This window comes from Phyllobates terribilis, unplaced genomic scaffold, assembly GCF_046119375.1.
Source record: "Phyllobates terribilis strain yellow unplaced genomic scaffold, ASM4611937v1 Scaffold_2__4_contigs__length_985480577, whole genome shotgun sequence".
In the NCBI taxonomy this organism is placed as follows: Eukaryota; Metazoa; Chordata; class Amphibia; order Anura; family Dendrobatidae; genus Phyllobates; species Phyllobates terribilis.
The window spans coordinates 709,299,423-709,319,970 of NW_027362762.1; the positions used below are offsets into that span (position 1 = coordinate 709,299,423).

Consider the following 20,548-nt stretch of genomic DNA (forward strand, 5'->3'; position numbering starts at 1 on the left):
CCATCTTTACTAAATCATAGTTGCAGCTGTCAAAATACAGCCACAAAGCATAATGCTGCCTCCACCGTGCTTTACTGTGAGTATGGTGTTCTTTTGGTGATGCACAGTGTTGACTCTGTGCTAAACATACGTTTTGGAATTCTAGCCAACACATTTGAACTTGGTCTCATCAGTCCATAACAAGTTTTCCTAAATGCTTCTGGTAAATTTGATGTAAGTTTTGGTAAAACATATCCAGGCATGTATGGTTTACTTTGTAAGGAAGGACTTCTGTCTTGCTACCCTACCCCACAGACCTTGAATATGAAGGATATGGGAGTTGTCACATGCAGTACAGAACCAGCGCTTCCAGAAATTCCTGCAGCTCCTTTAATGTTTCTCTAGGCCTCTTGTCAGACTTCTAGACCAATTTTCTTGTTGTTTTTTCGTGAATTTTTGAGGCACATTTAGCTCTAGGTAATGTCACTGCTGTACCAAATTTAAACCACTTCTTGATGACTGCCTTCACAGTGTTGCATGGTATATCTAATGCCTTTTTGTACCTTTCTCCTGACTGACAACTTTCAACATTGAGATCTCTTTGCTGTATTGTAAGCTGTTTACGGACTATTAGTTTTGTTCTAAAATGCAACTAAGAAAATGTCAGAAAAATCCTACCAGAACAGTTAAACTTAATCAGAATCACTGTAAATGACAGCAGCTGTCTACTCACTGATATTTAACAAAAATCTGGCATTTTAACATGGGTGTATAGACTTTTTATATCCACTGTAGATGTCGATGCCACAGCTGGAATCTGCATCTATTAGACATTTATGGAATATTCTATGGATGTCTCATAAATATCTGACTGGAGAATGACTGTAAAGGGGTTGTCCTCCTCTGGGGACAATTTTTTCTCCTCAAATGCATGTATTTCGAGCTAAAAGTATTCTTTTTAATTTGATTTCATTAAAGATTTTGCATTGTTTTGTTTTTTTCTGGTTCTTTGTTTCCTATGCATTCAACTTTGATGTGGTCTGTGGTCATAAATAAGCTGAAAGGAGCATAGAAAAGACAAATAAAAGCGTTAAAAAGCCTCTGACTGGACCATTAGAAAAAACTTCACAGATGGATTCTCAGCTAACTTATTCTGCAGCCAGCAGTAGGTAGTGCAACACAGAGGATATAGAAGACAAATGGTGCAAAATTTTATGGAAACCCAGTTACAAAAATGATATTAGAAAAAAAGAAAAATTGTCCCCTTTGGTGGAAAATAATGGAATTTGTCTTTTCAATCCCTACATGGGTTCTTATTTAGATGTGTTTCTTCACATCATGCAGTGTTTAAAACAAGTACTGGAAATTAAGCACTAGCTTCAGGTTGCCCTTAGGTTATTTACTAGAGTCGTAAACTACTACAATAAAACTGGAAGAAGAGTGCATGATCGACAAATTGCAAACTGAGATTTACCATATTTTCCGGAGTATAAGACGACTGGGTGTATAAGACGACCCCCAACTTTTCCAGTTAAAATATAGAGTTTGGGATATACTCGCCGTATAAGACTACCCCTCTTCTAATGCACATATGGTAAAAATTAAAAAAAAAATCTGATTTGATTTCAATATGGTAATTTTAAAGTGATGAACCTTACCGGCGATTGGCTGGTTGATGTATACAAATCCTACTTCGATTGGTCAGCTCTCCCTGCCTGCCCAGCTCCTCGTCTCCAAGACTATCAGAGCGGTATCACATCCTTCTGGCCCGCCCTTGTATCCTATTACCGGTACCTCCTTCTCTGCCTCTCTGATCTCACTCCTGAGGACTCCAGTGACGAGGTGAGGGGGCGCCTCACCGGGAAGGTGTAAGTGAAGCAAGCTGCAGGCCCCCGGGACGCCAGGGGTATGGAAAAAAGAGAAAGAGCGGTGCTGTGCCCAGAAAAACACGCCTCTTTCACTCGTCTGGCCCGCTCTTGTATTACCTTCTTCTCTGCCTCTCAGACCTCGCACATGCGCGCCTGCGCCGCTTCACTGCAGTCCTCAGGAGCGAGATCTGAGAGGCAGAGAAGGAGGTAATACAAGGGCAGGCCAGACGAGTGAAAGAGGCGTGTTTTTCTGGGCACAGCAATGCTCTTTCTCTTTTTTCCATACCTTGGGCGCCCCGGACATCTGCAGCTTGCTTCACTTACACTTTCCCGGTGAGGCGCCCCCTCACCTCGTCACTGCAGTCCTCAGGAGCGACATCAGAGAGGCAGAGAAGGAGGTACCAGTAATAGGATACAAGGGCGGGCCAGAGGGATGTGCTACCGCTCTGATAGTCTTGGAGACAGGGAGGGCTTATAAATTACCATAAATACCGTATTTTTTGGACTATAAGATGCACCTAGGAAAATAGAAAAAAAAATGTAAGTAAAAAATGTGTTCACGATGCACTTTTAAGGGAGAGGGGGTCTTCTGCTGACACTGGTATAGGGGTAATGTCCCCCAATTCTGACAATATCCCCCATCCTGGTATATATGCCCCCCCTTCCTTTTATACGTGGCCCTGGCATCCATCCATCCTGGTATGCATGGAACCCCTCCATCCTGGTATGCATGGCACCCCTCATCTCTATCTTGGTATGCATGGCACCCCTCATCCCTGTCCTGGTAAGCATGGCACCCCTCATCCCTATCCTGGTATGCATGGCACCCCTCATCCCTGTCCTGGTATGCATGGCACCCCTCATCCCTATCCTGGCATACATGGCACCCCTAATCCCTATCCTGGTATGCATGGCACAGCAATCCCCATCCTGGTATGCATGGCATCCCTCATCCCTGTCCTGGTATGCATGGCACCCCTCATCCCTGTCCTGGTAAGCATGGCACCCCTCATCCCTATCCTGGTATGCATGGCACAGCAGTCCTCATCCTGGTATGCATGGCACCCCTCATCTGTCCTGGTATGCATGGCACCCCTCATTCCTGTCCTGGTATGCATGGCACCCCTCATCCCTGACCTGGTATGCATGGCACACCTCATCCCTATCCTGGTATGCATGACACCCCTAATCCCTATCCTGGTATGCATGACACCCCTCATCTTTATCCTGGTATGTATGGCCCCTCATCCTTATCCTGGTATGTATGGCCCCCTCATCTTTATCCTGTTATGTATGTCCCTCTCAGCCTTATCCTGGAACGTATGGCCCCCCCACCTTTATCCTATGTATGCCCCCTCATCCTTATTTTGGTATGCATGGTCCCCCTAATCCCCATCATGCTGCACATAAAAAAAAAATAAACACTCCTACTCACCTTTCTTCTCTCCTCCAGCGCTGCGTCCTGTCTGCCCGCACTGAACTCGCCATGTGAGCCGCGCATGACATCACTACCATGCGCGGCTCACAAGGAGAGATCAGCTGCAGGAAGTCACTGCTCCCCATGCCGGGATTGTGTGCGCGGGGAGCAGTGACTTCATGGTCCTTAATAGCTGGCACACAGCGTAGCCGCAGCGCGGCTCCTGCTGCTGCTGGGCGATCGCATGTGCCCGCTATTAAAGGGCATGAATATTCACCCCTCTCCATGTCCATGGGCGTGGAGAGAGGTTGAATATTCATACACTTTAACAGCGGGCACAGTCGATTCCGGCAGCAGCAGGAGATGGGCTGCGGCTATGCTGTGTGCCACTATTAAGGGGCATGAGTATTCACTACTGATGGGCGTAGGGAGCAGTGAATATTTATTTTCTTTAGCAGTGGGGACAGTGTAGGCTGCCGCAGGCGGCGGCTGCCTCCTGTGCCCCGCTCCTCCGTGGCTACTGCTCCCCCCGCACCCCACACATCATAAATATATACCCTCTCCTCCCCCAACATTCGGACTATAAGGGTATACGCCCTATAAGATGACACCCGGCATATAAGACGACTCCTGACTTTTGAGAAAGTTTTCAGGGGTTAAAAAGTCGTCTTATACGCTGGAAAATACGGTATGTTAGAAAAGTTAGATCTTAATTAGTTCCTAGAGCAACCAGGACATATATAACAAAGTACAGTTAGGTCCATATATATTTGGACAGAGACAACATTTTTCTAATTTTGGTTCTAGACATTACCACATTGAATTTTAAACAAAACAATTCAGATGCAGTTGAAGTTCAGACTTTCAGCTTTCATATGAGGGTATCCACATTAAAATTGGATGAAGGGTTTAGGAGTTTCAGCTCCTTAACATGTGCCACCCTGTTTTTAAAGGGACCAAAAGTAATTGGACAATTGACTCCAAGGCTATTTCATGGACAGGTGTGGGCAATCCCTTCGTTATGTCATTCTCAATTAAGCAGATAAAAGGCCTGGAGTTGATTTGAGGTGTGGTGCTTGCATTTGGAAGGTTTTGCTGTGAAGTAAACATGCGGTCAAAGGAGCTCTCCATGCAGGTGAAACAAGCCATTCTTAAGCTGCAAAAACAGAAAAAACCCATCCGAGAAATTGCTACTATATTAGGAGTGGCAAAATCTACAGTTTGGTACATCCTGGGAAAGAAAGAAAGCACTGGTGAACTCATCAATGCAAAAAGACATGGGCGCCCACGGAAGACAACAGTGGTGGATGATCGCAGAATAATCTCCATAGTGAAGAGAAACCCCTTCACAACAACCAATCAAGTGAACAACACTCTCCAGGAGGTAGGCGTATCAATATCCAAATCTAACATATAGAGAAGACTGCATGAAAGTAAATACAGAGGGTTCACTGCACGGTGCAAGCCACTGATAAGCATCAAGAATAAAAAGGCTAGACTGGACTTTGCTAAAAAACATCTAAAAAAGCCAGCACAATTCTGGAAGAACATTCTTTGGACAGATGAAACCAAGATCAACCTCTACCAGAATGATGGAAAGAGAAAAGTATGGCGAAGGCATGGTACAGCTCATGATCCAAAGCATACCACATCGTCTGTAAAACACGGTGGAGGCAGTGTGTGGCTTGGGCATGCATGGCTGCCAGTGGCACTTTGTCACTATGTAGCGTCGGCGTCCCTGCCTCCTGCTAGGCAGGGACGCTGTTCCCCTCACCTCTCTGCTCCGTGCCCGGCTTCTTCCTCCCGCTCTGCTTGCAGCGCCCGCTCTCCCCCGGTCACTGTGCTTAGGGCGCGCTCGGGGCTTCATTAACCAGTGCACCCTGCACTTTGAACACCAGTCCCACCAGTTTAATTCCGACCGGGCCAAAGTAGCCTTCATCATGTCCCATCTCACGGGAGAGGCACTGGCTTGGCTAAATCCTTTATGGGAGAGAGGAGACCCTCTGGTGTCCGACCTGCCAGCCTTTCTCACGGCTTTCCGGAAGGTCTTCGACGAACCCGGACGGAGGACCTCATCCGCCTCATCTCTGCTACGCCTCCGTCAAGGGAGTCTCACCGTGGGCCAATATGCCATACGGTTCCGTACCCTTGCTTCGGAGCTGGCCTGGGATAACGACGCCCTGGTGTCCGTCTTCTGGGAGGGTCTGTCCGGCCGTATTAAAGATGAACTCGCCGGTCGGGACATTCCTACCACTCTCGACGACTTGATTACACTTGCCACCCGGATTGACATCCGGTTCCAGGAGCGCGCTAGGGAGGTCACCCGTGAGAGGAGGATTCCACGTCTAGTCCCTACCTCTCAGAGACCCGTCACTCTCCAGGCACACTCACCTGAGCCTATACAGGTCGACCAGACCAAGATGGTCAAGACCCGTCAAGACTTACGTCGTGCCGAGGGGAGCTGTTTCTACTGTGGCAGTAAGGAGCACCGGATCTGTTCCTGCCCTGAGAGGTCGGGAAATGCCTGTGTCTAGGATCGCTCGGAGAGGTCACCCTAGACAAAAGTAAACCCTCTCCATCCCTGATGCTGTCTGTTTCTATCTTCTGCGGAGAGAACCGCTATTTTGAACTGGCTCAACTTGACTCTGGAGCTGCTGGAAATCTCATCTCTCAATCCCTGGTAGAAAAATACCACATTCCCACCAAACCTCTGGCTGTACCTTTATCTGTCGCCGCCGTAGATGGGGGCCTCTTACCACATCCCATCCAACTCATCACCGAATCTCTGACTCTACAGGTGGGAATGCTGCATTCTGAGAGCATCTCCTTTCATGTTCTGCCTGGACTCTCTCACGCACTATTGCTTGGCCTGCCTTGGCTCCAGAAACATGCACCCGTGCTTGATTGGCAGACCGGAGAGGTCCTTCGCTGGGGACAGGACTGCCATAAGACTTGTCTAGTTCCCGTTCGTCCTGCCCGTCCTTCTCCTACCCCAGCCAATCTGCCCGGTCTTCCGGTTCCCTATTGGTCTTATGCGGATGTCTTCAATAAAAAAGAGGCAGAGACTTTACCTCCTCATAGACCATACGACTGCCCAATCGACCTGATGCCCGGCTCTACTCCTCCCCGTGGGCGAATCTACCCTTTGTCCGCTGCTGAAACCCGGTCCATGTCTGAATATATTGAGGAGAACCTGGCCCGGGGATTTATCCGGAAATCTACCTCCCCGGCGGGAGCAGGCTTCTTCTTTGTCAAAAAGAAGGACGGCTCATTCCATCCATGTATAGACTATAGAGGCCTAAACCAGATTACTGTGAAGAATAAATACCCCCTTCCGCTTATTCCTGAATTATTTGACCGTCTGAGGGGGGCTAGAATCTTCACCAAACTGGATCTCCGTGGGGCGTATAACCTGGTCCGTATCCGTCAGGGGGATGAGTGGAAGACGGCATTCAATACCCGGGACGGCCACTATGAGTACCTTGTGATGCCCTTCGGTCTCTGTAACGCTCCTGCCGTCTTTCAAGAGTTGGTCAATGACATTTTCCGTGATCTTCTCTACTCTTGCGTGGTGGTGTACCTGGACAATATCTTGGTCTTCTCTCCGGATCTTCCTACTCACCGGAGGGACGTTCGTGAGGTCCTGCTCAGGCTCAGGCAGAACCACCTCTACGCTAAATATGAGAAGTGCATCTTTGAGCAGACCTCTCTTCCATTTCTGGGCTACACAATCTCTCAGACAGGTCTACAAATGGATCCTGAGAAACTGTCTGCCATCCAGAAGTGGCCCCGACCAGAGGGGTTGAAGGCTATTCAGCGGTTCCTGGGCTTCGCCAACTATTACCGCCTGTTCATACCGCACTTCTCTTCCCGGACCGCCCCTATCTCTGCTCTCACCCGTAAAGGTACGAACCCCAGAGAATGGCCGCCCGAAGCAGAGGAGGCATTTCTTTCCTTAAAACAGGCCTTCCTCTCCGCCTCGGTGCTGCATCGTCCGGACGGCAACAAACAATTCTTCCTAGAAGTTGACGCTTCCTCCTCTGGAGCTGGGGCGGTACTTACCCAAAAAACTTCTTCCGGAAGAAAGGTAACCTGCGGCTTTTTCTCCAAACTTTTCTCCTCTTCTGAGCGCAATTATTCTATTGAAGACCGAGAATTGTTGGCCATTAAGATGGCACTGGAGGAGTGGCGTTACCTGCTCGAGGGGGCTCTCCACCCGGTAATAATTTACACTGACCACAAGAACTTGGCATATCTCCAGAGCGCCCAGAGACTTAACCCGCGCCAAGCCCGGTGGTCTTTGTTTTTTGCCCGCTTTGATTTCATTCTTCATTTTCGTCCGGCTGACAAGAACATCAAAGCTGACGCCCTGTCCCGATCCTTTCTGGTGTCTGATCTTGAGGAGGAGCCTAAACACATCATCGATCCCGCCAGAGTAATGCAGGTAGCCCCCGTGGGCCTAAATCGTCTCCCTCCCGGTAAGACGTTCGTAACGGAGTCCGATCGGGAGAAGATTCTACACTGGGGTCACTCGTCTAAGCTAGCTGGGCACGCCGGTCAGAAAAAGACCCTCCAGCTTATTACCCGGCACTACTGGTGGCCTACCCTGCACAAGGATGTAATTGACTTTGTTTCTGCCTGTGTGTCCTGCGCCCGCAACAAAGTTCCGAGACACCTGCCTACCGGCCGCCTTCTTCCTCTGCCTGTGCCTGCTGCCCCGTGGCAACATATAGCTATGGACTTCATAACAGATCTCCCCGTCTCTGCCAGTTGTACGGTCATTTGGGTGGTCGCTGACCGCTTTTCTAAAATGGCTCATTTTATTCCCCTGCCAGGCCTCCCGTCTGCTCCCGAGCTAGCTAAAGACTTTATCCGCCACATCTTCCGTCTCCATGGTCTGCCTCTCCACATCGTGTCGGATCGTGGGGTTCAGTTCACCTCTCGCTTCTGGAGAGCCACATGTAAACTGCTCGACGTCACCCTGGACTTCTCCTCCGCTTACCACCCACAGTCCAATGGTCAAGTTTAGCGGATCAATCAGAATTTGACCAGTTACCTCCGGCACTTCGTTAATGCCCACCATTCAGACTGGGTGGATCTCCTACCATGGGCCGAGTTCTCTTACAACAATCACGAGAGCGAATCTTCCTCTAAATCCCCGTTTTTTGTAGTCTTCGGTCAGCATCCTCGGATCCCTTTTCCTGTCTCCACCTCTGTGGACAACCCGGCTGCGGAATCTCTCGTTAGCAAATTTTCCTCCATTTAGGAGAGTACCCGATCCGCACTCCTTCAGTCGTCCGAGCGGATGAAGAGACACGCCGACAAAAAACGCCTGGATTCCCCACAATTTCGTCCCAGAGATAAAGTCTGGCTCTCATCCAAATATGTCCGGCTCAAGATTCCTTCCTATAAGTTAGGGCCTCGGTTCATCGGCCCACTGGAGGTTATCAAACAGATCAACCCGGTGGCCTATAAATTGAAACTCCCGGCCAACTTACGGATCCCTAACTCCTTCCATGTATCTCTTCTCAAACCCGTGGTACTTAACTCCTTTTCCAAGTCTACAGGTACGCCTCCTGCTCCGATTTCTGCTGAAGACGAGTTTGAGGTAGAGAACATTCTGGCCACCAAAAGGGTAAGAGGAAAGACCGTTTTTCTAGTGGATTGGAAGGGGTTTGGTCCTGAGGAGAGAACATGGGAGCCCCGGGAGAACATCCATGCCCCTCTCATCCTTGCTAAATTTTTGTCTGGCCTAAAAAAGGGGGGGCCTAAAGGGGGGGGTACTGTAGCGTCGGCGTCCCTGCCTCCTGCTAGGCAGGGACGCTGTTCCCCTCACCTCTCTGCTCCGTGCCCGGCGGCTTCCTCCCGCTCTGCTTGCAGCGCCCGCTCTCCCCCGGTCACTGTGCTTAGGGTGCGCGCACTCCCCCTCTCTTAAAGGGGCCGCGCGCGTCGCCGTAAGGAGTCCCCGGCCAATGGCCGGAGGATCCCTCCATATATAAGGCACCTCCTCCAAAATGGAGGTGCCCGAGCAATGTTGTTGCACTGTTCACTGCTCTGCTTCAGCCCTCAGGTCCCGTTGCTTGTTACCTGCCAGTTACCTGCCAGTCTCCTGCCAGTTTGCTGCCTGATTCCTGCCCGTCATCCGCTTTCCTGCTTGCTAGCCTGAGGTCCGACGGTCTGCCTTCCGACACCTGTCAGTCTGTCTATGGACCAGCTTGCGCGCTCACCTGGGAGCGCTCACCTGCTACCTGCCTGATAGCCTACCTGGAGGCTCCGCCGTCACGTGCTGTGACCACCTGCCAGTCCAGAGACTCTTGCCCGCTCACCTGGGAGCGCTCATCTGCTACCTGCCTGTTAGCCTAACTAGAGGCTCCGCCGTCACGTGCTGTGACCACCTGCCAGTCCAGAGACTCTTGCCCGCTCACCTGGGAGCGCTCATCTGCTACCTGCCTGTTAGCCTACCTAGAGGCTCCGCCGTCACGTGCTGTGACCACCTGCCAGTCCAGAGACTCTTGCCCGCTCACCTGGGAGCGCTCATCTGCTACCTGCCTGTTAGCCTACCTGGAGGCTCCGCCGTCACATGCTGTGACCACCTGCTTATCCTGAGACTCTCGCCTGCTCACCTGGGAGCACTCATCTGCCATCTGCCTGCTAGCCTACCTGGAGGCTCAGCCGTCACAGGTCGTACCTGCCTGTTTACCCAGAGACTGCCCCGGTCACTTGCCGTGACCTCCTGCCCGTTTACCCAGAGACTGCCCCGGTCACTTGCCGTGACCTCCTGCCCGTTTACCCAGAGACTGTCCCGGTCACTTGCTGTGACCTCCTGCCCGTTTACCCAGAGACTGTCCCGGTCACTTGCTGTGACCTCCTGCCCGTTTACCCAGAGACTGTCCCGGTCACTTGCCGTGACCTCCTGCCCGTTTGCCCAGAGACTGTCCCGGTCACCTGCTGTGACCGCCTGCCTGTCTTCCCTGGTCGCCACCCGCTTCCTTACAAGGACTGCCCCCTTGTATAAGTTGCTCAGAGGTTCCGCCTCCCAGACCCGTTACACACTAGTGTTTATTGATGATGTAACACAGGACAGAAGCAGCCGAATGAATTCTGATGTCTTCAGAGCCATACTGTGTGCTCAGATCCAGCCAAATGCAGCCAAACTGATTAGTCGTCGTTTCATACTACAGATGGACAATGACCCAAAACATAAAGCCAAAGCAACCCAGGAGTTTATTAAAGCAAAGAAGTGGAATATTCTTGAATGGCCAAGTCAGTCACCTGATCTCAACCCAATTGAGCATGCATTTCACTTGTTATAGACTAAACTTCAGACATAAAGGCCCACAAACAAACAGCAACTGAAAACCACCGCAGTGAAGGCCTGGCAGAGCATCAAAAAGGAGGAAACCCAGCGTCTGGTGATGTCCATGAGTTCAAGACTTCAGGCAGTCATTGCCAACAAAGGGTTTTCAACCAAGTACTAGAAATGAACATTTTATTTACAATTATTTAATCTGTCCAATTACTTTTGGTCCCTTTAAAAACAGGGTGGCACATGTTAAGGAGCTGGAACTCCTAAACCCTTCATCCAATTTTAATGTGGATACCCTCAAATGAAAGCTGACAGTCTGAACTTCAACTGCATCTGAATTGTTTTGTTTAAAATTCATTGTGGCAATGTCTGGAACCAAAATTAGAAAAATGTTGTCTCTGTCCAAATATATATGGACCTAACTGTACCTCCAAAAAGGACATATTATAAGAAAATCGAAGGAGAATAACTTACCCCTCCCCAATTTGAAAAAAAATCTCTAAAAAGTCAGAAAAAAGTAACGTAACATCTTTTAAAAATACTGTGATTTTATATTTGAAGGGATTGTCCACTTTCTTTGCAGTCTTTGTATCTTTTATTTTTAGAGACTGGACAAACACATTAACATGCTTTTTGCCGCGTATCATGCATTTAATATCTTGGTACTACCATTTATTTCCTATTTATTCTAGTAGTGGAGCAAGCACAGGACTCTTCTAAGCTACAGCCAAGACTGCAATCAACAGCTCCCTGCGTAAGAATTGGCACGTCACGGGAGTGGGGTGGTATGTCCCAAAGTAAGATTGGCGATTTCAGGCTCATGGCACGCAGCAAGGTAAATTTGTCTTTTAAAACAGAAGTACTGGGGAAATACTATGGCCCCCAAACCTTTTTTTTTGAGTGACTATAATGAAGCATGAGCACAAGAATAAATATGACTATGTCAACCCCACAAACCTCCCGATCTATATGACGCGCCCCCTGGGCCTGTGTTGTGCAGGGGAACCCGGAACCGGGCCTGTTGTAGAATGCTGGGGGTTGTAGTTCTCCGTGGCGGTGACCCGGTCCATGCCCAGGGTGGTCAAACCAGTGGCAGTCTAAATGTTGCAATAAGTGTCCGACTACGCCACCCGTGGATTGCGGTCAGTGGGGACCGCCGCTGCGCTGCCGACCGCTGAGGCTGATGTTGGTTGCGCAGCCGAGTATGGGATAACTCCCCACGGGAGGAGTATTGCCTCAGGGCAGCTAGTGTGGATGATGATGGGAGTGATGGTGTGAGCGTCCCAGTACTTATGGTGCTGGTGCGGCGAGGAATCACAGAGACGTGCAGTTGCAGTTTTCAAAGCTTTACTCACGGTTGTTATTCTGGTCACTTGTGCACATGAGGGACCGCCTGAGCCGTGCTGCGTTCACCAGGCAAGGGACTCGGTCAACTCCCAGGCAATTCCAGAGTGTGGTTCAGAGCTCCCCTCTCTTCCTTTCTACTGGCCGTCCCCACCAGGGACCCACCTTTGTCCAGCTTCCTCGGGCCTTCTGTTGGCGAAACCTCTCTCCGGTTTCCCTGACCCTATACGGTATGCCTTTCTGGTGGATGTAGTGAGGGGTCGCACCAAGATGTGGTCACAACCTCCGGTTTTGGCTGAGGATTAGTCGCCTCCACCAATTCGGGTTCCGGTACCCTGCTCTGCCAACCCTTCACCCTGTATCTCCTGGGCATATGGGGTTCCTTCTGCCTTCTTGTATCTGGGCCTTTCTCTGTGTTCCTTGCTTCCTTTCTCCTCTGTTCCAGTTCCTTTCCTACTTTCCTTTCTCTTCCTTCTTCTCTTTCTCTCTCTCAGGCTCCAGCCTCCTGACAAGGCCTGCCTGCAGAGCAGAGCCCATGCAGGGGCTCTGCTTCCCGTCTTCTCCTCAGACTGTCTCCACTGAACTGAACTGGACTGGACTGAACCTTGTTCTAAGATGGTGCCCACCTTATATACCTCCTTCTGACACCCGAGCCCAGGTGACTAGCAACCAATGGGCTCCTACCTATGCCCAGAGACCCACCCCTATCTGCTCCTACACCACTGGGTGTACTTTCCCCTCCCCACTCCAGCCAGGAACAGATGCTGTCGTGCCTGCACTTCTGTCTAGTGGGAGCACCGTTGAGCTGTTCCTCGGAAATGGGGTGTGTGTGGTGCATGCAGCTTACTGAGCCCTAGTCCACACTCCATCCTTACCCGGGAGTGGAATATCACACCTCTGGACTGAGGTGCAATACCCCTGTAGCAGCCGAGCCCTCGGGGTGCTACATTCCCCCCTGGTAAATCACAGCACGTCCTCGGGCTGGAAAAGAGCAAAGACAATTTAAACATACAAGTTTTTAGAATGCATTCGTATATAAGACAATAACTTTTCACTCATCCCTTTATGGGAGGTATTCTTCTCTTTTTAACGTTACTGGTACTCCTTTTCGTAAAACATCTTGCTAATGCCACTGGAACTCTTTTAGCATATAAAACATCACATAAAACATTTGCATTATTATTCTAGCAGCATATAAAACTTTCCAATATAAAACATTTTCAAGTAGAACATTCTTGAGCTCTGGCCGCTGTGCAACTTGCGACCAGGTAAAGGTGCAACAGTCCATACAATCCGCCTTGAGGTAGACGTTGCGGTTTTTGTATAAAACCAGTAGGGGGCGCTTTAAGAAGCGCAACTATTTACAAGGGATTGGCCGCTCTCAGTCCTCGGCCAGTGGGGATAAGGGAGTGGCTGCTCACAGTCCTCAGCCTGGTAATTTAGGAAGGGGCACACAAGTAACAGTTCTTGTACCCTGACGGGTAACTATATACAGTTCCATTTTACCGTTTACTGGTAACGGTGTCCTTCTCGCTCTTCCGGGTAATCTTCTGGTCCGTCCGGATCCTCAGTGTATTCCGCGTCTGGGCGGTACTGCAGTTCCTCCTCTGTGAGCCGGTGAACGTGGAGGGCGTACAGTCCCTTTGCGCCCTTGTGCCGGGTGTAGGTGACCACGTCGCCGGGGTACAGGTCACGTCCGTGATGTCCCTCTGGCAGGTGGCTTTCAACGTCCCTTCTAGTGACGAAGACGTCAGTGTCAGCCTCCGGGTCTCTGACGAAGCCCCAGCCATGCTCCAGCTGGAACTTGACTACGGTCCCGGTGGCTCTGGGTCCGCGGATGGCGTGGGTGTCTTGTCGGGCCCTCCTCTTTTGCTCCGCGCTCCTGGCCTGGAGTCGCTGCTCCCTGATGCGCCTCTGCCGCCGCTCTCTTTCATAGGTGGCTAGCTGCTGACGGCAGCACTCCAGGCGCTGGGCTTCTTCCGCCCGGGTCTCCTGGGTGAAGCCCATGAGGTTCTCGCCAGTGGGGTCCCATGCAAACTGGGCATCCTCCAGCAGGGGTGGAGCGATGTTGGCGGGCTCCGGGGCCGGGATCAAAGGCTCACTCAGGGGTCGCTCTTTCCGGAGACGGGGGTTGGCGAACTCTGGCGGCCATTCAAAGGGTAGCCCGTCCGGGCTGGTATATTGGGCATACAGGTCCGCACCCAGGGGCGGCACCGCGGGCTTCGGACGTGTGGCAGCGCCCGGGGGCACTCGGCCTTGCGACCAGGCCGGTGGTCGCTTGTTGGTCGTGCCCGGGGGTGGCACCGCCAAGGTAGGGGGCGCTGGTGAGGCAGCGGCGCCCGGGTGTGCTGGGTCTTGCGTCCTGGCCCGTGACGTCTCACGCTGTACGGCGCCAGGGTTCAGAGGGCACAGCGCGGGGCGGGGCGTGACGACGGTGCTTGCTGCCTGAGGCCTAGCTGGTGGCGGTGGAGGCCTGGTGTCAGGTACGGTCCCCGGGGCTTCGGGTCCCGCAACGGAGGGTGAGGGCAGGCTGGTGTTCCCCGGGCTTGGGGTGGTGGCGTCCCCATTACCTGCCTCGGTCTCCGTGGCCTCCTCCGCGGCGTCATCTGCAGCTGCCGGTCCCTCTTCTCCGCGCCCAGTGGTAAGCGCGCTGCCCGGTTCCGGCGGGGTCTTCTGCTGGTCACCTCCGTGCTGCCGGGCCATCTCCTCTCTCCACCCGGCAAACACATCCCGCTGCGCCCGGACCATTCTTCTATTCAGATCTTCCAGCGCTGCGCGCGCACGATCCGGGTCTCTAGGCGGTTGGGCCAGCAGTTCTGTCAGGCTGCAGGGTGGCTCCGCTTGCAGCAGGCTGTGGGCCATGGTGCTGGTGGAGTTTTCTGCTCCCTGCATCTCCGGGTGCAGCAGGTCCAGACTGATCCAGGCCTCACCCAGCCCCTCAGTTTTCTTCTCTATCCGCCCCCATGGGGGTTGGTCTTGGGGGCATCTGCTGACAATCACCTTCAGGGGCAGCCCCCCCACATTGATGGACATCTCCATTGCTGCACTCATGGCTGGTGGGGGCGGGCTCCTTCTTTGGCGCCACTCTGGGACCTGGCCCACGATGGGAGGTGGCTTCCTGCTGTCCTTTGGTGCGCACATAATGGCGTCCGCTCTGCCAGGGCGGGAAAAACTGATGAAGATGGCGGGAAACGGTCCAAAATGGCGTCTGATGGCGGGAATCGGCTCCGGATGGCGGGAAACGACTCCGGACAGCGGGAAACTTCTGGAAATGGCGGGAGACTTCTTTTTAAGGTACATGTGCAGTTTTCTTCAGGCACGCAATACCCGCTTGTGGCGGGTTGGTAAAGATCCTGCCGACTACGCCAAAGTTGACGCGCCCCCTGGGCCTGTGTTGTGCAGGGGAACCCGGAACCGGGCCTGTTGTAGAATGCTGGGGGTTGTAGTTCTCCGTGGCGGTGACCCGGTCCGTGCCCAGGGTGGTCAAACCAGTGGCAGTCTAAATGTTGTAATAAGTGTCCGACTACGCCACCCGTGGATTGGGGTCAGTGGGGACCGCCGCTGCGCTGCCGACCGCTGAGGCTGATGTTGGTTGCGCAGCCGAGTATGGGATAACTCCCCACGGGAGGAGTATTGCCTCAGGGCAGCTAGTGTGGATGATGATGGGAGTGATGGTGTGAGCGTCCCAGTACTTATGGTGCTGGTGCGGCGAGGAATCACAGAGACGTGCAGTTGCAGTTTTCAAAGCTTTACTCACGGTTGTTATTCTGGTCACTTGTGCACATGAGGGACCGCCTGAGCCGTGCTGCGTTCACCAGGCAAGGGACTCGGTCAGCTCCCAGGCAATTCCAGAGTGTGGTTCAGAGCTCCCCTCTCTTCCTTTCTACTGGCCGTCCCCACCAGGGACCCACCTTTGTCCAGCTTCCTCGGGCCTTCTGTTGGCGAAACCTCTCTCTGGTTTCCCTGACCCTATACGGTATGCCTTTCTGGTGGATGTAGTGAGGGGTCACACCAAGATGTGGTCACAACCTCCGGTTTTGGCTGAGGATTAGTCGCCTCCACCAATTCGGGTTCCGGTACCCTGCTCTGCCAACCCTTCACTCTGTATCTCCTGGGCATATGGGGTTCCTTCTGCCTTCGTGTCTCTGGGCCTTTCTCTGTGTTCCTTGCTTCCTTTCTCCTCTGTTCCAGTTCCTTTCCTACTTTCCTTTCTCTTCCTTCTTCTCTCTCTCAGGCTCCAGCCTCCTGACAAGGCCTGCCTGCAGAGCAGAGCCCATGCAGGGGCTCTGCTTCCCGTCTTCTCCTCAGACTGTCTCCACTGAACTGAACTGGACTGGACTGAACCTTGTTCTAAGATGGTGCCCACCTTATATACCTCCTTCTGACACCCGAGCCCAGGTGACTAGCAACCAATGGGCTCCTACCTATGCCCAGAGACCCACCCCTATCTGCTCCTACACCACTGGGTGTACTTTCTCCTCCCCACTCCAGCCAGGAACAGATGCTGTCGTGCCCGCACTTCTGTCTAGTGGGAGCACCGTTGAGCTGTTCCTCGGAAATGGGGTGTGTGTGGTGCATGCAGCTTACTGAGCCCTAGTCCACACTCCATCCTTACCCGGGAGTGGAATATCACACCTCTGGACTGAGGTGCAATACCCCTGTAGCAGCCGAGCCCTCGGGGTGCTACATATACACCAAACTTAGATGAATGTTCACCATAAAACTGTTCTTAGAAAGGATGCTGTCACCAGGACAAAAGTGGCCAGTTTTTGGTTCAGACATATGATTCTTTTTTTTTAGTGCCAATGTTTATGATCTTTATAACGGGGGCATGGATCACAATAGTCTCAAAATTTACAAAAAAAAAGAATATCCAGGGAGCAGCAGGAATGAAATAAAATAAAAAAAATGGCCACATTTGACCTGGTGACAGGTTCTCTTTCAGAGTATTGTCATAATTTTGGGCGATATACAGAAATGTATATTTTTTTCTTCAGACAGATACACACCTATACTGCAGAAACATGCATAAATATATACCTTAAAGAGGGCCTGTCAATTGCCATAAATAGGTCATTTTTTGCTGGGTCTAAATTCCTGTTCTCCTGAATCTGGTAGTTATATTTTGTTCCTATGCCTCTCTTTATCCTATTGGCCCCTCTTCTCTTTTGTGCTCTCTATATAAATCCTGTCTTGTTAGTTAATGGGGCATGATCCTCATGAAAACACCCACAGAAAAAAGTTGAGGACTGCGTCCTCATGGTGCCACAAAACTCTATATGAGGCACAAATAGGTACAGTAGAAGCCTCATGCATATCTTACAGAGCTGTAATTGGGACATGTAAATGCTAACTTAAAGTCCATTTACATAGACCAACCGGCGGCATTAAACTACTTCTAATCTGTAAACCTTAACCGATCAGTGGTCATTTAACAACCTGTTTACACAGACAGACCTAAGTAAACGGTGCGCACTGAGTGATAGGGTCTGATTATTACACAAGACAATCTACCACCAAGAATGATAATCTTTGCACTGCAAAAAAAGTTCATTTCACCCAACGAACAAGTGTTTTGCTCATTCATCGGGTTATCGGCAGCCTGGTTACACTGAAAGATTCTCATGAAACGGGTGTTATTGATAATGCTTGTTGACGATATCTTTCAGTGAAATGCAGCTTTTGCCTGTCCTTATGCTTTTATGACCATTTCTTAGCTTCTTATTCCCATTGTAAACTTCACACCTACTTCTACAGCTCACAACTCTTGATTTAGCTGATGAAGGGGCTGAAATTTCTGCTAGCTTGTTAGTGAGCCATATACGCTATGTGATATAATGAACTAAACAAATCAGATGCACTGACTATAAAAACGGTAATAGACTTTTCAGCTGCTTTTTATATGAGCGTAAAAAGGAAGGAATACAAAGTTCGCTTTATTCATCCTCTTCTTTTTTTACCTCTTGTCTTTTCTTACATACATAAACATTTCTATGGACCCACAGCAATACATAGAGTCTATAAAGACTGCTGGATGGACATAAATGTGCCAAGGGCACAGCACATAGATTATATCAATCTAAAATAACAGAATTATTCATAGAATTATCACATTCAGGAATTTTTTCTCATCCTAATAATACCAATAATAACATTAAAGGGGTTGTAGGGGACCTTTATATTGATGACCATCAATATATGATCGGTGGGAGTGCAAAATCTGGCACCCCTATTGATCAGCTGTTCCCATTCCAGTCGGAACATACTGAGTTATGTATAGCGGCAGATGTGCAGTACTGGCCGTGGCCACTATTCAGTTGACAGCGCTGTGCAGATCCGCAACTCAGCAAATCCAGCCATCCATCAGGAACAGCCGACCGTCAGGGGTGTGAAGTGTCGCACATTCACCGATCAGATATTGGTTACATATCCTAAGGATAGGCCTTTCATATAAAAGTCCCCTTATACCAGGGTCGTACGGAAAAAAATCTGCAGTCACTTTATGTGATTATTGACGGCTGAATTATGATCGTGTTTGATGGATACCATGTCATGATTTAATTTTTATTATTATTAATTATTATTGTTATTAAGTTTGTTCTTTATCTTTTTAGAGCGTAAAAGTGAGAGGATCAAAATTGGGTAAGTTTACTATTCATTAAAAAGGAAGAAAGCTACAATTCCATTTTTATCCATTCATTTCAAGAGACTGTGAACACAGCCCATACATTTAATCAACCACACATAATGATTCATTGAAAATACATGTGATCATAATTCATAGAGTTTCTGCTTCTGGCTTATATCCTAAGTCATGTGATAAGGCTCGTTAAAGGGTCACGATTGACTTTTAGGATTGCTACTTCCTGTAGGTGGCGCTAGAGTTCTGGTCCTCTTCCTCTCTGAAGAGACAATTTTCATAATTCATAGGTAATATTCAGAAAATAATCATCTTGGATAATACTACAAATATACTAAAACCGCGTGCAATTTATCAATCACTAGGCACAAGTTTTGTCTAATTCTATTGCAATCAACATTGAAATAGCAATAGCAAGAAGGAAATGTCATGAAATTATGGAAATCACAGGATCAATAGAGAGGTTAATCACATGCAAATGATGGAAAACGGAAACAACATTTTCAAAACCTCTCGGTTCATTCAGTTTTGGGTATAAGCACCAAGCACAGAAATACATGCACTTACATGTCTTGGTATACAATTAATGATATTAATGGTTGTATGAGGAATGTTCTACCATGCTAAAAGCACTTGGGGATGCAAAATATAAAGATCCGCTGCTGGCAGCCTACTTTGCAACTGACAACCAAAAATGTCCCAATTTTGCGTGTTGAGAGATAATTGCAGAGAGGCTGCAGTCCATGGTAGCACATTTAGGCCACTCAGGTTGTTTAAAGTTGCACGAGCAACAAATCAATGTAACACACAGCTGTTAGGGCCCCGTCACACTAAGCGATGCAGCAGCGATCCCGACAACGATACGACCTGTCAGGGATCGTTGCTGCATCGCTAATACATCGCTGGTGAGCTGTCAAACAGGCAGGCTCACCAGCGATCAGGGGAGCAGCGATATCGTGGAAAGAATCGTTCCACGATGTCCTGCTCCCGTTACCAGCCTGCTGCAAGCAGGAGCAGGCTGGTAACTATGGTAAACATCGGGTTACTAAGTGCGCGTGTGCCCCTAGTAACCCGCTGTTTACCATGGATACCACTCTGCTACGGTGCGCGGGAGCCTCCGTGCACCGTAGCAGAGTGGTATCCATGGTAAACAGCGGGTTACTAAGTGCGCGCGTGCCCCTAGTAACCCGATGTTTACCATAGTTACCAGCCAGATCGTTGGTCCCGCTGGTCACACACAGCGATGTGTGCTGGCCAGCGGGAGGCCAACGACCAAAAAATGGTCCAGGACACTTTGCAACGATCAGCGACCTCACAGCAGGGGCCTGATCGTTGCAAAGTGTCACACACAGCGACATCGCTGGTGAGGTCGCTGGTGAGTCACCAAAACCGTGACTCAGCAGCGATATCGCTAGCGATATCGCTATGTGAGACGGGGGCTTAAGTGTACCTGGAATGAAGTCTAGAGGGGGTTGTCTACTATACATTATGCCACCTCACACAACAATATCGGGAGTAGAATGGGTGTGACATTCCCTTGTGAAGGCCTCTTCGTGGCGTTGCCCATGTGGTCTCCAGACCAATCTCCGACTATAATTGCATTCAAGATACACACAGAACGCATCTATGAAGAGCATAAACCTTCATTCCAGCTACCATTTCATCTGCTACATGATAGCCTTTGAGAGTGGTGATGTAAGATCAAAGGACATGTGTAGCTGGATGTCTGGCTTCTAGTCCAGTTTTGAGCAAACACTTTCTGACAGATCGTGTAGACACTGCTTGACGCCTTAAGTTTGGTATGTGATGTCCAATTTCACTTGTACAGTACAGGATGGAATCATGGAACCAGTGGTACAACCATTTCTCCAAAGTGTCCCTGTATCAGTTTTTCAATATGACAATGACAGGCTGCTTGTTACTCGTGCTACTGTGAGCAGACTGTGTGGCCTATATGTGATACCGTTGCCTGCAGCATTTCCAGACTTGTCTCA

At 50.0% G+C, this 20,548-nt stretch overlaps 1 protein-coding gene across 3 annotated transcripts in view; it reads left to right on the forward strand.

The window, feature by feature from the left end:
• Positions 1-20,548, forward strand: part of PTPN22 (protein tyrosine phosphatase non-receptor type 22) — a 233,985-nt gene that overhangs the window by 141,511 nt on the left and 71,926 nt on the right. For 2 of the 3 annotated variants that reach the window (XM_073667164.1, XM_073667162.1), the window contains exons 15-16: positions 11,263-11,405; positions 18,529-18,556. In XM_073667164.1, the coding sequence (XP_073523265.1) occupies positions 11,263-11,405; positions 18,529-18,556 (171 nt within the window). The remainder of the gene's footprint in view (positions 1-11,262; positions 11,406-18,528; positions 18,557-20,548) is intronic. The other variant, XM_073667163.1, reaches the window with a different exon arrangement.